Source organism: Diaphorina citri, unplaced genomic scaffold, assembly GCF_000475195.1.
Source record: "Diaphorina citri unplaced genomic scaffold, Diaci psyllid genome assembly version 1.1 scaffold304, whole genome shotgun sequence".
Lineage (NCBI taxonomy): Eukaryota > Metazoa > Arthropoda > Insecta > Hemiptera > Psyllidae > Diaphorina > Diaphorina citri.
In genome coordinates this window covers 77,412-98,624 of record NW_007377739.1, presented here as the reverse complement: position 1 = coordinate 98,624, position 21,213 = coordinate 77,412, and the positions used below count along the sequence as shown (strand labels likewise).

The 21,213-nt window shown below is 38.3% G+C and overlaps 4 protein-coding genes, 2 long non-coding RNA genes and 1 pseudogene across 7 annotated transcripts in view; 2 read left to right on the top strand and 5 right to left on the bottom strand.

Moving 5' to 3' along the window:
- LOC103507300 (leupaxin) overlaps nucleotides 1–725 on the bottom strand; it is a 69,334-nt gene extending 68,609 nt beyond the window's left edge. The window contains exon 1 of one of the 2 annotated variants that reach the window (XM_026822204.1): nucleotides 540–725. In XM_026822204.1, coding sequence (XP_026678005.1) covers nucleotides 540–552 — 13 coding nt within the window. In that variant the 5' untranslated portion in view covers nucleotides 553–725. The remainder of the gene's footprint in view (nucleotides 1–539) is intronic. The other variant, XM_026822205.1, reaches the window with a different exon arrangement.
- On the bottom strand, nucleotides 207–324 carry LOC113466632 (annotated as a pseudogene).
- A 3,659-nt stretch (nucleotides 726–4,384) lies between the features above and the next one.
- LOC103507306 (RING-type E3 ubiquitin-protein ligase PPIL2) lies at nucleotides 4,385–13,273 on the top strand. The gene is made up of 13 exons (XM_026822211.1): nucleotides 4,385–4,447; nucleotides 4,728–4,938; nucleotides 5,245–5,554; nucleotides 5,836–6,002; nucleotides 6,584–6,752; nucleotides 7,255–7,374; nucleotides 8,151–8,177; nucleotides 8,567–8,728; nucleotides 8,868–8,928; nucleotides 9,145–9,320; nucleotides 9,415–9,459; nucleotides 10,553–10,703; nucleotides 13,144–13,273. Exons 1-13 carry the CDS (start codon nucleotides 4,416–4,418, stop codon nucleotides 13,256–13,258), a joined length of 1,746 nt encoding a protein of 581 aa, XP_026678012.1. The 5' UTR covers nucleotides 4,385–4,415; the 3' UTR covers nucleotides 13,259–13,273.
- A 1,315-nt stretch (nucleotides 13,274–14,588) lies between these two features.
- Nucleotides 14,589–18,069, bottom strand: LOC103507298 (ubiquitin-conjugating enzyme E2 E1-like). The gene is given in 5 exon segments (XM_026822203.1): nucleotides 14,589–14,809; nucleotides 14,811–14,827; nucleotides 15,851–15,998; nucleotides 17,355–17,428; nucleotides 17,532–18,069. Coding segments are annotated over 5 exon segments (798 nt in total). The 5' UTR covers nucleotides 18,010–18,069; the 3' UTR covers nucleotides 14,589–14,728.
- Nucleotides 15,844–17,433, top strand: LOC113466626. The gene is made up of 2 exons (XR_003390970.1): nucleotides 15,844–15,913; nucleotides 17,270–17,433. It is a non-coding gene; the product is annotated as an uncharacterized LOC113466626 (long non-coding RNA).
- LOC113466628 lies at nucleotides 16,500–17,064 on the bottom strand. The gene is made up of 2 exons (XR_003390972.1): nucleotides 16,932–17,064; nucleotides 16,500–16,836 (listed from the first exon to the last, which is right to left on the bottom strand). It is a non-coding gene; the product is annotated as an uncharacterized LOC113466628 (long non-coding RNA).
- A 1,049-nt stretch (nucleotides 18,070–19,118) lies between the features above and the next one.
- On the bottom strand, nucleotides 19,119–20,449 carry LOC113466625. The gene is made up of 2 exons (XM_026822202.1): nucleotides 20,346–20,449; nucleotides 19,119–19,614 (listed from the first exon to the last, which is right to left on the bottom strand). The coding sequence occupies exon 2, from the start codon at nucleotides 19,607–19,609 to the stop codon at nucleotides 19,283–19,285; it is 327 nt and encodes a 108-aa protein (XP_026678003.1). The 5' UTR covers nucleotides 19,610–19,614; nucleotides 20,346–20,449; the 3' UTR covers nucleotides 19,119–19,282.
- Between the last annotated feature and the right edge of the window lie 764 nt (nucleotides 20,450–21,213).

Genomic DNA, 21,213 nt, shown 5'->3' with positions numbered 1-21,213 from the left:
GACATTACGTGAACTCAGAAGCATGTAGGTAATGAATGAGCAATTCTTAGTGAGGAGCAGAGCTTTTTTTTTTACTTGACACAGGTTTAATGTCACTGTTTAACAGCTATGGTACTTTACTTTAGTGACAGGGGTTTTACCCTCCATTCAACAACAAGCTACCATCTTACACACATTAACCTCACCCAGACTGAGTGACCTGGAAAAGCCAGCACCACAGGATTGCCCAGTTGGTCACCCATCCGGATACTAACCTCACGCAACATTGCTTAACTTCAGTGATCCAAAGGAAACTGGTGCATTCAACATGCTATAGCCACTGTCTAATTGAACTTTTTAGATCAATTTTTAACTCAGATGGCAGTCCTGGCCGTAAGAATGTATTTCTTCCTGTCTGCTCCTACCCTGGTATATCAGATATGTATTGGCTCCTCAGTTTATCTTATTTCTCATTAAAAATTACTCACTATACATTTAACTTCATTGACCAACTTGGAAACCCCCTGATGAAAATGTGGAAAGGTAAATTTGAATCTTACCTAGGTCGTCCATTTTTGCAGATCCTCAACAGCGAAGTAGCAAGTCAGAAGAACAAGATGAACTACAGAGGATTATGAAAACACTTGAAAACACAATTTAAATGAAAAACACTTGGGAAATTCCGTAATTTCCACAGAAAAATCCGAGTTTATCAGAAAAACTAAACTTGAACCATTCCGCTTTTTTTTTTCAATTTTTTGATAAATTTTTCGATTTTTCACGCACTACGCATGCGCAGAAGGTCAAAGCGCATGCGTACATCAAATTTGAAATCAGCTGATCAAAAATGTAAATAAACATTTCGAGCGGGAATTTTCGAATTTTCGTAAAAGTTGAAAAATAAAAGTTGTAAATGTAAAAGTTATTTTTTTTAATTTTCTTTTTTTTTTTTTTTTTTTTTTTTTTTTTTTGATTACCTATTACCATTGTCCTTAAATGTATCCCTTCACTCCTGTATTGTATTATCCTGTTTGTCCAATTTATAAATGTCAAAAATAAAGACAGAAATAAATTTGTATTTATCAAAAAATGTAAAAGTGGACTGACTTAAAAGTGGAGTGTTACATGTGACCGCTATACAAAAACCTGTTAAAAGTGGAGTGATTTTTCCAAAGTTTTCACACTTTTGGCTTATGCGCAGAAGGTCAAAGCGCATGCGTACATCAAATTTGAAATCAGCTGATCAAAAATGTAAATAAACATTTCGAGCGGGAATTTTCGTAAAAGTTGAAAAATAAAAGTTGTAAAAGATAATAATAATGGACTGACTTAAAAGTGGAGTGATTTTTCCAAAGTTTTCACACTTTTGGCTCTTGTTTGATGGATTCTTTTCTAAATAATTGAAAAATATCGTGCTTTAGTTAAACTATCGGGCGGACACGGGATGTAAGTATGAATGTGAGTGTAATTGTGTGTATGTGAAAGACACCCCTATCCCTCTCCTAATCCTAATCCTTTCACATATTCTTGTATTTTTTTTTTTTCGTTAAACTATCCGTGTCTTTGCCCGGATTTCATCATGGGCAAAAGGCAGCATCAGTCAGATAAATTGTAAGTCCATTCCTATGAACAACTTTTATACAATAACTTTTGTAGGGGTATACTTCAAGTTTTGAGCCACAGTACCTACTTCTCTACCCCTCATCTACCTGGGTACATACTTTATTAAGACAATGGGATGAATAAAATGTGAAGAGTAGAGAACTGTTCTCTTCACCGAACGAGTGTTTAGCACATTGCATACTTTGTATAATTTTCGGGCTGTCATAGGAAAGGAAGCAATGTTCGGACTATCACAGAAAAAGTAGCAATCCAGATATTTCCTTATTAAGCTACCCACATGATATCTCAAGTTGCCAATCGTGCAATATTCCTTACAATTACATATCAGCATATCACTCTATTTATTGCCATTACACATCACTATCGAAGCATATAATTTCCCTGTTTATTTTATACGCAAATCCTTAGAGCTATCGCTTTGTCAATATGGTACTCGTTATGATAAATACATATATGATTCATGTGGTATTAATCATTATAATAAGTCAGAGGGCCGTACGGAGTGGGGCCTATTTGCCCCGGACCCTGGCTTTTTTTTACAGTCGATTTATTACAAGTAGTCCGTTTGTCTCTCAAAGGAGAAGGTTTAAAGCAGTATTTCCTTTCAGAAAATAAAATAAAATCGTCAAAGTAATATAGATAAAACTGCATACATAGATATGTACCTACTTAGTAACTTAAGTAATAGGTATCTATATAAGTACAATGAGGGGCCCATTTTTGGAGTTAGTCCTCAGGGCCCGATTAAGCTGTGTACAGCCCTGGTTGTGGTTACTCAGAGCATTCTGAATTTTGATGAATCTCCTGCCATACGTATTTTTCCACACACGTCACACATTTCGATAACTCAGCAAATCTCAACTCGTGATCCTGATACAGGAATTTTGCTGATTAAGAAAAAAAAGATTAGCCAATAGCCATCAAATATCTTACTTCGAAGATTCGAATTCATGAGAAAGAACTCAATAGCCAGCCCAGTTAGCTTGGAAGGAGGAGCGTCTAACTTGTGAACGCTAGGTCGCGGGTTCGATTCCCACCCCGGGCGGATTTTATCCTAGATAAATAAGGTTCCTTCTAGGAACATACTACACTGAATTTTATGACTTATGAGGTTATGACTTTATGACTCACTACACTGAATTTATGACTTGATCTGGACTCAAACCTTCTAATATTCACTTGTGTACAACCTTAAGAGGTTTCCCGCGCTAACCACTATACACCTGAGGTTTGTTTGTCGTTTTACCTAAGAATGTTCACTATGTCTAGTCGTACCTGGCTAATGAAATCTGGGTAGTCTTATGACTTTATGACTCACTACACTGAATTTATGACTTGATCTGGACTCAAACCTTCTAATATTCACTTGTGTACAACCTTAAGAGGTCTCCGGCGCTAACCACTATACACCTGAGGTTGGTTGTGGTTTTACCTAAGAATGTTCACTATGTCTAGTTGTACCTGGCTAATAAAATCTGGGTAGTCTAGGGTTCAAAGTACTTTGACAGTAGGTAATTTTATGTTTATGCTAAAACTGCTAAACAATGAACTATTAAACTATGCACAAATGATGTGAGCATATAGGAAAAGAACCCGCCCTTGCCGACTATAAACAGTTTTCTATATAAGAAAAGGAATGTGCTGACTGTTGTACGGTACGTAGATTAATTACTTTTGGGTATCTAGAAAACAACAACCTAGAAAGCTATGAGACTTAAAACTCTAAAGCAGGGTTGTCCAACCCGCGGCCCGAGTAAGCCCGCGAAGGCCCGTGTAGAAGGCCCCACCTGTGGGTTGATTTTTACCTTTGTGGCCCACCAACTCTCTACCTTGGTGTTTTGTGGCCCTCGGGTACGCAAAGGTTGGACAACCCTGCTCTAAAGAGTCAATGGTGATAGCATGTTTGAATGCACTAGTTCCCCATGAATCACTTAAGCAACGTTGTGTGTGGTTGGTATCTGGATGGGTGACCATCTGGGCAATCATGTACTGCTGGATTTTAGAAATTTATATAGGTAAGTACTTGAGTAAAATTTCTATTGATAAACACTTATTAGGATCTTGCTCCACCATGCATGACATTGTAGTCTCACAAATTTGAGCAAATTGAAATGTTGCTGGCACACTGCCCTGTGTGAGAATTTCATAATTTTTCACCTACCTAGAAAGAAAAAAAAATCTGGTGTGAACATCACACAATTTTCTAGTAGGTAGGTACAAATATACTTCAAGTTTTGAGCCACAGTACCTACTTCTCTACCCCTCATCTACCTGGGTACATACTTTATTAAGACAATGGGATGAATAAAATGTGAAGTGAATATTAAACTGTGCCAGCAGGCTTTTAGACTGCGGGAGTAAAGGGACTTTTCAGTCTCATTCTGGCAGGATAAACAAGGTATATTCTATTCTATTCTATTCTATTCTAAATGTAATAGGTAGTTACATTTACATATTTCTCCATTTTGAAAATTTGGACTGATTGCAATACTTTCCCATCTTGTTACCATACATAATGTAATAGAAAGTAAAAATCGTGGGAGTACTTGAGAGGTAGGTATCTACAGAAAATACAGAAATATTTCCTAAGAGATTGAGAAATAGGTAAATTGCATTTTTTTTCTCTCTCTCTCTCTCTCTCTCTCTCTCTCTCTCTCTTTTTTTTTAAGTTTAACAGCTCAATAAGTACTAAGTAATCTAAGTATGTACTTAAGTACCTACTAAAAACAAGGGGAAAATGAACCCAATCTTTTGTTGCTAGGATATGACAATGCAGTTTGTTAAACTATCCGTGTCTTTGCCCGGATTTCATCATGGGCAAAAGGCAGCATCAGTCAGATAAATTGTAAGTCCATTCCTATGAACAAATTTTATACAATAACTTTTGTAGGGGTATACTTCAAGTTTTGAGCCACAGTAACTACTTCTCTACCCCTCACCTACCTACCTGGGATGAATAAAATGTGAAGTGAATATTAAACTGTGCCAGCAGGCTTTGAATATTAAACTGTGCCGGCAGGCTTTGATAAGATGTCAAGATATTTGTGTCAACTTACCATCACATATAAAATATGGTGATCAAAATCTTGCCGACTCATGACATGTTGTGTATTTTTTCCTTATAGATATCTGACCTACACTGAATGGACAACCCTCTACGGTGGGAAGAAAGCAGGCCCAGAGAAGTCTGATTTCAAACGGCTACCATTTGACCATTGTTGCGTCAGTTTACAACCGTACGAACATCCATATTGTGATAAAGATGGTAACATTTTTGAATTGGAAGCTCTGATGGGATATTTGAAACAGTACAAACATAATCCTGTCACTGGAAAGGTAAATTTTTATTACATTTGCCACTGGTCATAGCATTAAAGAACAAGTCTTAATGGATCAAGCTAAGCAACATTGTGTGTGGTTGGTATCTTAATGGGTGGCCATCTGGGCTATTACATGCTGGCTTTCCTCAGCCCCTCTCAGGCTGGATGAGGTTAATGTGAGGAGGCAGGTAGCTTGTAGCTGAAGGGACAGAAAAATCCCTTATTTACTTATTTTATAAAATCCTTAAAGAAAAAATGTGAAGGAATATTTTCAAAAACCATAGGTTATTCAATGATTTTTGCATCTATTTTATCCTTGCAGCCATTGGATGTTAAATCACTGATCAAACTCAACTTTCACAAGAATGCCAAAGGAGAATACCACTGTCCAGTCCTCTACAAGGTGTTCAGTAAACATTCTCATCTAGTTGCCATAGAAACCACAGGAAATGTTTACTCCTTCGAAGCTGTTGACCAGTTGAATATTAAGACCAAAAGCTTCAAAGATCTGCTCACTGACGAACCATTTCAACGGAAGAATATCATAACACTGCAAGATCCCAATGAGTTGAGCAAGTTCAATCTAACCAATTTTCATCACTTGAAGAATAATCTCCGAGTTCTTACTGATGGTAAGATGTTTTCCAGAGTATTGTTTGGAAATATATTTTTTTTTTTTTTGAGAGAGAGGGAGATTTGATGGAGTACTGTCACAACACAGGTTTTATTGTGCCAAATTAAAGCAAGAAGAAGGACAGGATAGGAGAAAGCTGGCTGTCATGAGGACGAATGTAATATGTAATATAAAGTTTACCCCAGGGTAGAATCAAACCCACAGCCTAACACTTACATGGCAGGTATATTACCTTCCAAGCCAGCTAACTAATATTGGATTTAAAATTCATTCTTACAGAAGAAAAAGAACAACTGAAGGATCCAGAAAGTCGACTCAAAACTGTCACCAATGAAACACGAGACATTTTGGACACATTCAAGAGAGAATACAAACCAACTGAAGCTAAAGTTGAAGAGAAGGTCAAAGCAGATGCGTTCAATGCAGCCCACTATTCTCAAGGTATGATATAAACACAAGCATACTACAGGATGGTCAGCCAAGCCAAAAGTCAGATATGTACTATAATCTGGATCATATTCCTGGGTTTGATTCCTGGCAGTGTTGAGTTTTTTTGGCTCTCTGCACTAATCCTCGTGAGGACAATCAAGTAGCTTCTTTATGGCTTATGGACCTAGCTTCTTTATGGCCAGGTCCATAAAGTGAGTTCAAACTCGGTTTAACTCTTGGATTAGAATTTTTTTCTAATTTAAACAAGGTTTTTTATTTATAAAATTTACACCTACCTATTCTGTACCAAATTAATAAGACCTTGTTTAGACTGTGGGAGTAGAGGGACTTTTCAGTTTCATTCTGGCAGTATATGTAAACAGGGTATATTTTATTCTAAGCAAGTTGATTGGTATATTCTATTCTAAGCAGTTTGGTTGGTCTCGTCTCGAAAATTATGAGACAAAATGGCTCCATGTTTTGATTTGAATACATATAAAGTTTACCCCAGGGTAGAATCAAACCCACAGCCTAACACTTACATGGCAGGTATATTACCTTCCAAGCCAGCTAACTAATATTGGATTTAAAATTCATTCTTACAGAAGAAAAAGAACAACTGAAGGATCCAGAAAGTCGACTCAAAACTGTCACCAATGAAACACGAGACATTTTGGACACATTCAAGAGAGAATACAAACCAACTGAAGCTAAAGTTGAAGAGAAGGTCAAAGCAGATGCGTTCAATGCAGCCCACTATTCTCAAGGTATGATATAAACACAAGCATACTACAGGATGGTCAGCCAAGCCAAAAGTCAGATATGTACTATAATCTGGATCATATTCCTGGGTTTGATTCCTGGCAGTGTTGAGTTTTTTTGGCTCTCTGCACTAATCCTCGTGAGGACAATCAAGTAGCTTCTTTATGGCTTATGGACCTAGCTTCTTTATGGCCAGGTCCATAAAGTGAGTTCAAACTCGGTTTAACTCTTGGATTAGAATTTTTTTCTAATTTAAACAAGGTTTTTTATTTATAAAATTTACACCTACCTATTCTGTACCAAATTAATAAGACCTTGTTTAGACTGTGGGAGTAGAGGGACTTTTCAGTTTCATTCTGGCAGTATATGTAAACAGGGTATATTTTATTCTAAGCAAGTTGATTGGTATATTCTATTCTAAGCAGTTTGGTTGGTCTCGTCTCGAAAATTATGAGACAAAATGGCTCCATGTTTTGATTTGAATACTTTTCTCTTCTCTCCCATCAGGTGAGGTGTCAGCCTCATTCACCTCTACGGCCATGGTACCTGTCACCGAGAACATATGTGCTGTTGTAGAAGAAGATTTGGTCCGATACAGTCGTGTTGTGAAGAAAGGTTGGTTTGATTAACTTTCAAAATAACAGTGTCAGTCTGGTGTTGTGAAGAAAGGTTGGTTTGATTAACTTTCAAAATAACAGTGTCAGTCTGGTTTGGTTTACCGAAATCGAAGATAGAAGTACAGGCTACAGGATAAGAGAAAGCCAGCCGTTTTAAGAATGAACTTTATCTGTTTAGGATCAAACCGCACCCTAACGCTTACAAATTCTAGATGGTTTCTTAATGCCAAGTCCAGCTGAAAGAAAAAAAAAAATAGCGAGCCTATTTAGCTTGGAGGGTAGAGCGTCTGCCTTATAAGCGGGTTTCATTCCCACTTTATCTGTTTAGGATCAAACCGCACCCTAACGCTTACAAATTCTAGATGGTTTCTTAATGCCAAGTCCAGCTGAAAGAAAAAAAAATAGCGAGCCTAGTTAGCTTGGAGGATAGCGCGTCTGCCTTATAAGCGGGTTTCATTCCCGCCTTGGCAGTGTGGATTTAATCTTGAAATCTTTCTCAGAACGGCTGGCTTTCCGCTATCCTGCCTTCTTTCTCTCTTCGGTTTCGGGACGATAAGATCTTAGCAGTTACAGTTCCCTCTAAAAAAACACAGGTTTTATTGTGCCAAATTAAAGCAAGAAGAAGGACAGGATAGGAGAAAGCTGGCTGTCATGAGGACGAATGTAATATGTTTAGGATACATACAGTATCCAAGCAACCACTGACATTACGTGAACTCAGAAGCATGTAGGTAATGAATGAGCAATTCTTAGTGAGGAGCAGACCTTTTTTTCCACTTGACACAGGTTTAATGTCACTGTTTAACAGCTATGGTACTTTACTTTAGTGACAGGGGTTTTACCCTCCATTCGAGATAAAGTTTACCCCAGGGTAGAATCAAACCCACAACCTAACACTTACATGGCAGGTATATTACCTTCCAAGCCAGCTAACTAATATAAACTAATATTGGATTTAAAATTCATTCTTACAGAAGAAAAAGAACAACTGAAGGATCCAGAACACAGGTTTTATTGTGCCAAATTAAAGCAAGAAGAAGGACAGGATAGGAGAAAGCTGGCTGTCATGAGGACGAATGTAATATGTTTAAGATAAAGTTTACCCCAGGGTAGAATCAAACCCACAGCCTAACACTTACATGGCAGGTATATTACCTTCCAAGCCAGCTAACTAATATTGGATTTAAAATTCATTCTTACAGAAGAAAAAGAACAACTGAAGGATCCAGAAAGTCGACTCAAAACTGTCACCAATGAAACACGAGACATTTTGGACACATTCAAGAGAGAATACAAACCAACTGAAGCTAAAGTTGAAGAGAAGGTCAAAGCAGATGCGTTCAATGCAGCCCACTATTCTCAAGGTATGATATAAACACAAGCATACTACAGGATGGTCAGCCAAGCCAAAAGTCAGATATGTACTATAATCTGGATCATATTCCTGGGTTTGATTCCTGGCAGTGTTGAGTTTTTTTGGCTCTCTGCACTAATCCTCGTGAGGACAATCAAGTAGCTTCTTTATGGCTTATGGACCTAGCTTCTTTATGGCCAGGTCCATAAAGTGAGTTCAAACTCGGTTTAACTCTTGGATTAGAATTTTTTTCTAATTTAAACAAGGTTTTTTATTTATAAAATTTACACCTATTCTGTACCAAATTAATAAGACCTTGTTTAGACTGTGGGAGTAAAGGGACTTTTCAGTTTCATTCTGGCAGTATAGGTAAACAGGGTATATTTTATTCTAAGCAAGTTGATTGGTATATTCTATTCTAAGCAGTTTGGTTGGTCTCGTCTCGAAAATTACGAGACAGGATCCAGAAAGTCGACTCAAAACTGTCACCAATGAAACACGAGACATTTTGGACACATTCAAGAGAGAATACAAACCAACTGAAGCCAAAGTTGAAGAGAAGGTCAAAGCAGACGCATTCAATGCAGCCCACTATTCTCAAGGTATGACAAATGGCACAAACACAAGCCTAGACAGAAGCTAGTATAGGGTTTAATTCCTGGTTGTGTTGATAGCTTCTTTAATTGAATGTTGAAGAGAAGGTCAAAGCAGATGCGTTCAATGCAGCCCACTATTCTCAAGGTATGATATAAACACAAGCATACTACAGGATGGTCATGCTACAACACAGACCACAGGAGTCTAATGTAGCAGTTGTTTCATTGCTACGAAATAAAAACGGCGGTGAAACACTAAACAGCCAAGCCAAAAGTCAGATATGTACCTACTATAATCTGGATCATATTCCTGGGTTTGATTCCTGGCAGTGTTGAGTTTTTTTTTTGGCTCTCTGCACTAATCCTCATGAGGACAATCAAGTAGTTTATTTATGGCCAGGTCCATAAAGTGAGTTCAAACGCGGTTTAACTCTTGGATTAGAATTTTTTCTAATTTAAACAAGGTTTTTTATTTATAAAATTTACACCTATTCTGTACCAAATTAATAAGACCTTGTTTAGACTGTGGGAGTAAAGGGACTTTTCAGTTTCATTCTGGCAGTATAGGTAAACAGGGTATATTTTATTCTAAGTAAGTTGATTGGTATATTCTATTCTAAGCAGTTTGGTTGGTCTCGTCTCGAAAATTACGAGACATGACCCCAGCACTGATATAAAGGTCTCGTATAGGTATTTGATGGGTTAAAGATTATTACATGTATCAGTAACAATTCAAAAGTAAAGACCTTGTTTAACTAAAAAAAAGTTCAAATATGAATCAATATGTAGTAGTAGAAAACAATAATAAAAAGAACATACAACTGGTAATAAACGGAAAATGAAAATTGAATTTTCGACCTTTTACAGTTATTTTTTCGGAGTTTTGACCTCAGATTTGGATTTTTCACAACTTTTTACACAGGAATCGACCATTTATTTATATTTTTTTACCCATTTGCAACTGCTCCATTGGCTTATTTTTTTGAAATATTTAAAAATCAACCAATCAGATTGTTTAATCCGGGAGTTAAACTTTAAACTCACTTTGTGGCTCCGGAGTTATTTTTGTAGGTGGCATGGTAGCACCTATACTAAACAACTAAACTCACTTTGAGGCTCCGGAGTTATTTTTATAGGTGGCATGGTAGCACCTATACTAAACCATTGGAAATTCAAGAAGGCGCATTCCCAACCACTTATTGGGAAAAATAAAAACCATCGACGATCATCTTGAAGAGAGGAAAGGAGAGGGTTGGCAATACGCCATCTCTTGAAGAGGAGAAATCCTTTCTGTTTCCGAAAGAAAAATACAAAACCGAATTACACCCATACTGGTCGAGGTGTACTGTCTATGGCCAACAGTGGACCTAACACCAACACTTCACAGTTGTAAGTAATAGAATAGAATATTCTTGTATTCTATAGTTCTATAGAAGTTCTAAAGTTCTACAGAAGTTCTAAAGTTCTATAGAAGTTCTAAAGTTCTATAGAAGTTGTAAAGTTCTATAGAATAGAACACGAGAATAGAATATTCTTGAAAAATACAGCTACTCTTGAGTGGAAGGTAACCATTGATATTGACGCCTGCGGCGTTCTCTACCACCTAACCCTTAGAGCTTTTTTTCATACACAAATAGCCCACTTTTGAGGCTTACGTGTAGGGGCAATTGAAAGTTTGTGTGCAGACTTCACGTAGATTGAGTGAGTGAACAGGAACAACTACAGGAAACTAATACAATCGAAATATCTCGACAGTTTTGTTGGATTTTTACTAATAAATTCTTCACACATTACACTTAACATTATAGCATACACAATTACGTTCTCAACCCTTTACAAATATTTAAGTATGCAGGTTTGGAAATTTCAACAATTCTGTTTGACTTAGGTATAGCCGTATTTTATTTTGTGACTTTTTTTTAGTCATCATACGAAATTTCTCTTTGGACTGGCAGCGGGTGTGGTGGCGCCATTACGTCCAAACTAGTCCAAAGAAAAATTTCGTATGATGACTAAAAAAAAAAATAAAATAAAAATAAAAAATGGCTTATTTATTACAAACACTTTACAGCAAACAAAATCAGGTTACGCTTTACAATACGAATGCAATTTTGGAAACAATAAATTTCAACTTCCACAAGAAGATAATGGCCGAGATTGAAACTCGGTTTAACTCTTGAATGAAGCAATTTGATTGGCAGAAACTTATGAAATCAACCAATCAGAATGCTCTAAGAGTTAAACCGAGGTTAAATTCAGATGGCCCCAGCCTTAAGAGCGTGGTAGGGCTCCGCCCCGCCAAGTCAAAATGTGGGAGCTAACCAGTTACCCACTGTTATCGCATCTTTATTCTTTTCTCTCTTGGTTTTATAGTAGAAAAATACAGCTACTCTTGAGTGGAAGGTAACCATTGATATTGACGCCTGCGGCGTTCTCTACCACCTAACCCTTAGAGCTTTTTTTTCGTACACAAATAGTCCACTTTGGGGCTTAGGTGTAGGGGCAATCGGAAGTTTGTGTGCAGACTTCACGTAGATTGAGTGAGTGAACAGGAGTAACTACAGGAAACTAAGGCCAGCCATTCACGATCAGTTTTAACTGTCAGTTCAAGTATCTTCAGTTAAAAATATAAAATTTTTATAATCCTCAGTTTAGACCATCAGTTCAATCGAACTGTCAGTTCACCGCCATTCACGATCAGTTTTAACTGACAGTTCAAACTGTCAGTTAAAACTGATCGTGAATGGCTGGCCTTTAATACAATCGAAATATCTCGACAGTTTTGTTGGATTTTTACTAATAAATTCTTCACACATTACACTTAACATTATAGCATACACAATTACGTTCTCAACCCTTTACAAATATTTAAGTATGCAGGTTTGGAAATTTCAACAATTCTGTTTGACTTAGGTATAGCCGTATTTTATTTTGTGACTTTTTTTTAGTCATCATACGAAATTTCTCTTTGGACTGGCAGCGGGTGTGGTGGCGCCATTACGTCCAAACTAGTCCAAAGAAAAATTTCGTATGATGACTAAAAAAAAAAATAAAATAAAAATAAAAAATGGCTTATTTATTACAATTAAAGTTACTTTTCCGGAGTTTTGACCTCAGATTCGGATTTTTCACAACTTTTTCGTAGGAATCGACCTTTTATTAATAATATTTTTTTCCAATTGCAACTCCTCCATAATAAAAAGAACATACAACTGGAAATAATAGTTATAGGTTGTACTGTTAGTCGTATTTTCCTTTCGGAAACTGAGACGATTTCTCCTCCTTTAAAGGAAAATACGGGCATTAGTTCAACCACTAGATTTATTACAAACACTTTACAGCAAACAAAATCAGGTTACGCTTTACAATACGAATGCAATTTTGGAAACAATAAATTTCAACTTCCACGAGAAGATAATGGCCGAGATTGAAACTCATTTATTACAAACACTTTACAGCAAACAAAATCAGGTTACGCTTTACAATACGAATGCAATTTTGGAAACAATAAATTTCAACTTCCACAAGAAGATAATGGCCGAGATTGAAACTCGTTTTGATATCTTTGTTGATTTGATCATTCCATCTCAGTCGTGGTCTACCTTGCTTTCTGGTTCCTTCTATATTCATTTGGAAGTATTTGGAGGTATAGGTTGTACTGTTAGTCGTATTTTCCTTTCAGGAACTGAGACGATTTCTCCTTTAAAGGAAAATACGGGCATTAGTTCAACCACTATGTGGCGTGGTAGTTAACTAACCGTTGGAGAGCGACTACGGTTCCTATGTACCTACGGCAGGCCTAATAACTTTTCTTCCTTTGTTCCCCCAGTTTCATTACCTACCGGTCTTGCAATCATCTGGATGGTAAACATACGGTGTTTGGTAAAATGGTCGGCGGAATGGACACGTTGTCTGCCATTGAGAAAGTCGAGGTAATATTCTGAACCTAACTTTACTTTATTATTCATTAGGGCATTTAGGAGCCCCGCAAGGACAAATTCAGGGGCTGCCAAATGCCTAATTTTGGGGCATCCACCACCCCTGTCCCCGTCAATCGATTGCACCCAGCCCTTCTTATACTAATAGTGGTCTTATTAAAAGCACTGTTTTTGCCAGTCTAGTTAGCTTGATTGGTAGCCCGTCTGCCTTGTAAGCGCTAGGCCGCGGGTTCGATTCCCGCCCAGGGGCGTATTTTATCCTGAACGGATAATGTTCGTTCTCGGAACGGCTGGCTTTCTCCTATCCCGCCTTCGCTTCTCTCTTCGATTCGGGGACGATAGGACCTTAGCAGTTACAGTTCCCTCTGTCATCAAAACCTCTTGCCAACTAAAAAAGAAAAAAAAAAAAAAAACAAAAACAAAACGATTCTTCTTCTGATATCAGGTGACAACAAGGATCGTCCTATGAAGACATTCTCATCGGACCGTCCACATCTTTTGTCAACCCCTACAGCGAAGCTGATGAGCAGCTAGCCAAGCAGAGAAGCCGAACAAGCCACCAAACCATCAGAATCTGACAAGAAAATCCCGGCGAATAAGAACTCAGCTGTTCAAAAGCAGCTCGTAGTGTGGTATAGTACATTAACCGGAGGTCCTGAAGAAGGTAGCACTCCCAAGCGCACGCCCGCCGAAAAAGTCGAAAGTGACCTCGTTGATTGGCAAGTTTGACTCGTGGAGAAGACTTGGGCGTGGCCAGTACATTACGGAGTCCTGAAGAAGGATACACTCAAGCGTCGCCGCCGAAAGGCGAAGTCGACGTCGATGAGTTCGCAATTGACTCGTGTAAGCTTGGGCGTGGCCAGTACATTAACACGAAATAGGTCCTGAAGAAGGATAGTATTCCCTAAGCGCCGCCCGCTTATTATTATTTATCATGTGACGTGTATGAGTTTGTTTAATTTTGATCTCATCTCAACTTGTCTCTCACAGTGTAATAGGTAACACATTCACTAGTAAGTGTTGTGTTATACTCGTCTCGAGTAGGACTCATTTAAAGAGTCCCTTGCTATCCCAAGTACGGAAACATACGATGAAACTGACTACTAGTATGACAGGCTCACATTTTCTCTAAAACCAGCACCAGAGTCGAAGTTTTTTTTTTCGGCTGTGTGCTTGGAATACACAGTTGCACACAGCCTCGTGAGGACAATTGAGTAGCTACTTTAAATAAGTAGCGAAACAGTTTTAGCATTTAGACTCTCAGCCTTTCAAAAAAAAAAAAAAAAAAAAAAATATTCAGTTCATTATTTAGATTTTTTCGCGATTTAGATTCAACTTTCCACATGTTCTTCCGCTCTGACAAGTTCTTTAAAATAATATTTACTTCTTTTAATACGAATAGTTAAGGACCTAAACTTAATACAATATAGAAATGAAACGAAAAGGGAGGAAAAATCTTGCGGAATCGATGGAAAATCACGTGGCATAGCGTTTGGTCCATAGTCTGGACATCCGATCGTGTTCTTCCTTGTTTTGTAGATACTGTGTCGCTATGCTTCGCAACGAGAGGATCAGCTGTAGAGGAATATTACAGTTAGGGTAAGTCTGCAATGAGAGCTATTTACAAGCTTATAAACAAAATTATATTAATAACTAGCCGAAATCCTTAAGGCATGGCCGTTCATGTCACTCATCCATTTAGTGGTCTTGCTCGGCGTAGCTTAACAAAAACGAACCGGAAAATAGCCTATAACCTTCACGGGAGTGCAAGCAATAAGTTGACAAAGTTATCTAAATAAAGCACTACTTGTACTTATTTTGATAATGTTTTGATTGAAAAAAAAACGAATAAAAGAAAGAGGTTTGATAGAGAGAACTGTAACTGCTAAGTAAGGCGGGATAGGAGAACACCAGTCCTTCTGAGAATGAACTTCATCTGTTTAGGATGAAATCTGCCCTGGGTGGAAATCAAACCTGACACCCAGCACTTACAAGGCAGACATGCTACCCTCTAAGCTAACTAGGCTGGCCTTAGCCTATTTGAGTTCTGGGGTTAAGGGACTTTACAGTCCTATTTGGACAGGAAGAATTTAGGGCTATACGGGGAAAAAGCTGAAGCCATAGGTGACTCAAATTTTGCAGACAGTTTCCATAACCAAAGATGATCAAAAGTGTCCATAGGCCAGACTTTGAGAAATGTACGGTTTGGCCATTATGTAAGGCTAAATCTTTGAAAAAGCTCAAAAAGAGTTTGCAATGCTCAGGCCTTTAGATTTCAGCCAGTCACTCAAACTTGGCACAGAGATTCAATAAATTATGTAGATCAAAAATATCCTTAGGTCCTCTTTCCAGAAGGTACAGTTTGGCCATTATTCAAGACCAGGGTTCCACTCTTAGAACAAGGAGTATTCTATTCTGTTCCCAGATTAAACTCCCCCCCAGTCAGTTTATTGCACAAATCATTGAAATGAAACACTCTTTTTATACTGTGTTATTTAACCCATAAAATAAGAGACCTTGTTTAGACTGCTGAGGTAAAGGGGCTTTTTAGTCTCATTCGAGCAGGATAAAAAGGTATATTCTATTCTATTCTTTTACCTGGATTGCAGTCTGTTAGTAGGGAACAGATGGAGAGGAGAACTTTAGATATTGTGAGGGCAGGTGACCAGTTGTCCTTGAGAATATCCAGACAGATCACTCCTTGACTATTTATGTTACAGTGATAAATTCTTGTACGAAATGTGACCTGTTGAAAATGAGCAAAGTAAACAAAATGAAATACATTACTTAACTTCCTATAGAATTAAATACATTACTTTCCTTCCTATAGAATAAGCAAAGTATAAATTGTTTTCTTCTCCTTCTTCTTTGAATAAACAGGTAATAATTCAAGTGTTACTGGCAACAAAATATCGCAGCTCTTTAAGGTGATAGAGGGGAGTTCTCCCTCTTTTAAGGGGTGATGAAAGATAGCATTCTCCCTTTTGTAATGTGATTAATTTATAGCATTATTTCCTTGTCAGTAATACTGATCCATTCATTACCTAAATTAATTAGGCTACAAGACAATCAATTGAAAAAAATCCACCTTAATAACATTTTGTCCCAACAGTATTTGATTTTTATTATAATCTACCACATCCACACATTGAACTTGACAAAGCTACTTCAGGTCAAGACATAGAATGCTACAATAAAAAGGTAGTTATATACATATAGAGGAAACTGTAACTGCTAAGGTCTTATCGTCCCAAAAGCAAAAAGAGAAGGAAGACAGGATAGGAGAAAGACGGCCTTTCCGAGATCGAACGTTATCTGGGTAGAATAAATCCGCCCCGGGCGGGAATCGAACCCTTAAATAACACATTGAATCCTTGTAAAACTAGATTTTTTCTTTGTTTAGAGTGGTAGTTTACTCAAGAATGAGCTCTTCCTAACCACAAAATTATCCAATGACTTCTTCTTGAGCCGTGATTATGTACCGGGTTGGGTTAGACAAAGTTGGTAAATTAACCTTGCTTTCAAGTTACCACACCCATGCCAAACTGTAGAAACAATATCCTGTCTCAACCCAACCTGTGCCCCTGGTAACCATGAAAAGCAGAATTTTGAATTTGGACGAATCATATCGAAATATGGAATTGTAAATACTTTTCCATACTTTGGTGATTTAGGGCACTGGTAACCATGACCTAAAAACATAAAATAAATATTGCGGAATCTCCGATAACTCATCGGTGAAACTTGCCGAAAGAATATTTGCACCAATAAAATAAAACTGAGAAATCTATTAGAAGGGGACAAGTAGGGGATTATTTCCTTGTCAGTAATACTGATCCATTCATTACCTAAATTAATTAGGCTACAAGACAATCAATTGAAAAAAATCCACCTTAATATCATTCTGTCTCAACAGTATTTGATTTTTATTACAATCTACCACATCCACACACTGAACTTGACAAAGCTACTTCAGGTCAAGACATAGAATGCTACAATAAAAAGGGGTGAGGGCAGGTGACCAGTTGTCCTTGAGAATATCCAGACAGATCACTCCTTGACTATTTATGTTACAGTGATAAATTCTTGTACGAAATGTGACCTTGGGAGGTTTGAAAGGATACTCGGGGGAGAAATGAATGTCAAGGAAGAATACACCACCCTCGTACACAGAGCCTGGGGGTCCCAATATTGTTGATACCCACTCATATAGATTATCCCCGATACTCGGGGGAGAAATGAATGTCAAGGAAGAATACACCACCCTCGTACACAGAGCCTGGGGGTCCCAATATTGTCGATACCCACTCATATAGATTATCTCCTTTAGGACCAGCACTACAATTGGGAGGTGGGTCAAGTGTGATCTCTGCCAACTCTTTTTGTATCCGCTTTGCCGATGTGCTTAGAGCTTTGGACATTTTTGGATTTGGTTTTGATTCTTTAACGTCTTTGCCAGTGTCTGAAACCACCGAGGAACCACCTCTACCCCTACCAGAGCCACTTGACCCAGCACTTGCCATCCTGGCAGAGCAATGGCCGCGTTCCAGCCGTAGACGGCCACGGGAAAGTTGAAGGCGGAAATAATGCCCACCACCCCGAGAGGGTTCCAATTCTCCAGCAACACATGACCGGGCCGTTCCGAAGGCAGAATGGATCCCGAGTATGTACGAGATAACCCGACCGCGTAATCGCAAATGTCGATGACCTCCTGCACTTCGCCTATGCCTTCGGCGAGGATTTTGCCGTTTAGTCATTATAGCTGAAAACTTGTAAATTGGTAAAACTTTTAAAATATAAGCAAATTTTGGATGAGTTAAAATTTTGATTTTCTTCAGAGCGGTGGAAGTTGACTGAAAATTTCGAGACTGAAGTATTGTGTCTCTTCTCGCCCATCTGACGAAAGGCATACTACTAAAGGTCTAAAGGTGTGTCCAGACAGTCGAGCGGCCGTCGATCGCGATATCGATCGACAAGGAGAATCTATGTTGTCGAGGCAGTGTGGACGGTTCAGTCGAAATCGATCCACGGCCGGTCGACTATGTGTGGACACACCTTTAGGCTGCAGTATTGTTCCTTATCACTTCATTCCTTATTATATCCATTCTTGTCACTCCTAGACTCTACCTCAGCATCCTCATCTCATCTCATTCTAAACTCAAGTTCCAAAACCTCTCATTTCTTTCAGGACGCAAGCAGAAATGATAGCGCAGGCCCTGTTTGACAGTGAATATATCAAGTGCATATCCGGCCCTGGTAGTGGTGCAGGGGATTCCAAGTTCTCATTGGATGCTCTGTATACGATAGTGTGTCAAGATGAGGAGGAGTCCAGCCCTGTTGATCCTTTGCGAATACATTCCTCCAACTCTACGTCCTCGTTTCATTTGGACCTCAACTTGGAAGATAGCACAGCCAGTATACGTCCTAACAAGAGTGAGTAGAATGAAATAGATTTTACCTATGACAGAGATTATTCTACCATTGACCTGAGTCCAGCCCTGTTGATCCTTTGCGAATACATTCCTCCAACTCTACGTCCTCGTTCCATTTGGACCTCAACTTGGAAGATAGCACAGCTAGTATACGTCCTAACAAGAGTGAGTAGAATGAAATAGATTTTACCTATGACAGAGATTATTCTACCATTGACCTATGTTCCTTATCACTTCATTCCTTATTATATCCATTCTTGTCACTCCTAGACTCTACCTCAGCATCCTCATCTCATCTCATTCTAAACTAAAGTTCCAAAACCTCTCATTTCTTTCAGGGCGCAAGCAGAAATGATAGCGCAGGCCCTGTTTGACAGTGAATATATCAAGTGCATATCTGGCCCTGGTAGTGGTGCAGGGGATTCCAGGATTATCCCCTTTAGGACCAGCACTACAATTTGGAGGTGGGTCAAGTGTGATCTCTGCCAACTCTTTTTGTATCCGCTTTGCCGATGTACTTAGAGCTTTGGACATTTTTGGATTTGGTTTTGATTCTTTAACGTCTTTGCCAGTGTCTGAAACCGCCGAGGAACCACCTCTATACCCCTACCAGAGCCACTTGACCCAGCACTTGCCATCCTGGCAGAGCAATGGCCGCGTTCCAGCCGTAGACGGCCACGGGAAAGTTGAAGGCGGAAATAATGCCCACCACCCCGAGAGGGTTCCAATTCTCCAGCAACACATAATTTGGAGGTGGGTCAAGTGTGATCTCTGCCAACTCTTTTTGTATCCGCTTTGCCGATGTGCTTAGAGCTTTGGACATTTTTGGATTCGGTTTTGATTCTTTAACGTCTTTGCCAGTGTCTGAAACCGCCGAAGAACCACCTCTACCCCTACCAGAGCCACTTGACCCAGCACTTGCCATCCTGGCTGAAAATCAAAAAATGTACATTGGGTTAGAGAGAACCAAGGCCCATTAATTTCTCTGTGAATAGAGTAAAGAAAAAAACTGTAAGCCAGTGTCTGAAACCGCCGAAGAACCACCTCTACCCCTACCAGAGCCACTTGACCCAGCACTTGCCATCCTGGCTGAAAATCAAAAAAATGTACATTGGGTTAGAGAGAACCAAGGCCCATTAATTTCTCTGTGAATAGAGTAAAGAAAAAAACTGTAACCCAAGAGGCTTTCTTGTACATACATGGGTGCAGGGTACACATAATCTTTAGGACAGCACACCACCCTGGGGCCTATTTGATAAATAATTCATCAGTGCAAGATAGTTTAGTGTAACCCTGGCAAAACAAACCTTCCTCAAAGTTTTCATGAGACAAAACAGCCATGCAAAATTGGGTTCCCCCAATACCAAGCCTGTTTGTATGGATCAAATCTGAAGAATGGTACTACAGATTCCATTCATATAAATTTTACAAGAGGTATAAAAGTACATAATCAATTTTATAAGCAAATAATTAACAAAATTTTAGGTAGGCCGGTTGCAGGCATTCTTTGGTGGCTGCACTAGGCATCCCCCAACATAAAAAATGCACTTCGGAAACAAACAAAGAAACTTCGCAGTTGTAAATACCTGCGGCTTGAAATGACCGTTAAATGCAAGATTTTTAATTAATCCGTGTGATTAGAGAAAGAACCGAGCTTTTACCTGAGGGAAAGATTCCAAATCGAAGGGAAAGCGAAAGATATCCTTTGAAGTTTTTCCTGTGAAAAACACTTTTCCAAGATTTTTTTTTAATTGACAGTGTTGCCAGAGACTGTGTTGTTTTTTTTACAAAGAAGAAGCCGGTTGGCAACAGCGTATTTTCCGGTTAAGGCCGTGGTTATGAACAGGGCCATCGTAGGACATCGTCGGACTTTTTGCGTGTAAAGTTGGCGGGAAATTCGAATTTTTGATTTTTTTTCCGCAACTTGTACAATCTGAATTCATTTTTTACTTTTTATCTTTAGTTTGAACGTTTATATTATACTTTTCATTTATATTAGCTATTAAAAACAAGCAAATTACAAAGCAAACAAAAATAAATATAAAATGAATTTTAAAAATTGCCGCCGGGACAGCTATCTCACGTCGTCCGAGCTCATCTCAGCCCTGTTCATAAACACACCCTAAATATAAAAAAGCCAGCTACTTTATCAATTTTATTTTTTCTATGGGTTAATTTTAAATTAATCATTAATAATTATTTAAAAATATCTTAATTTTATACCATTATCACTATTGTAAAATTTACATTTTATTTTAAAATCAATTAGAGGTAAAACCCCAAATAAAGTCATTTAAGGTTTGTTTCACCGAGTGAGATGTGAACGAACCTTAGCCGGACATGTTTTTATCGATTTTTGGCCTTGAAATCTGTTGATAAAAAAAAATTATCAAAGCGCATCGCCCGAAACCCGACCGAACACCGAAAATCCGAACTCCGAACAGTCCGAACACCAGTTTTTGAAGTAGGTACAGTTTTGTTTTGTGCAATATCTTAATTTTATACCATTATCACTATTGTAAAATTTAC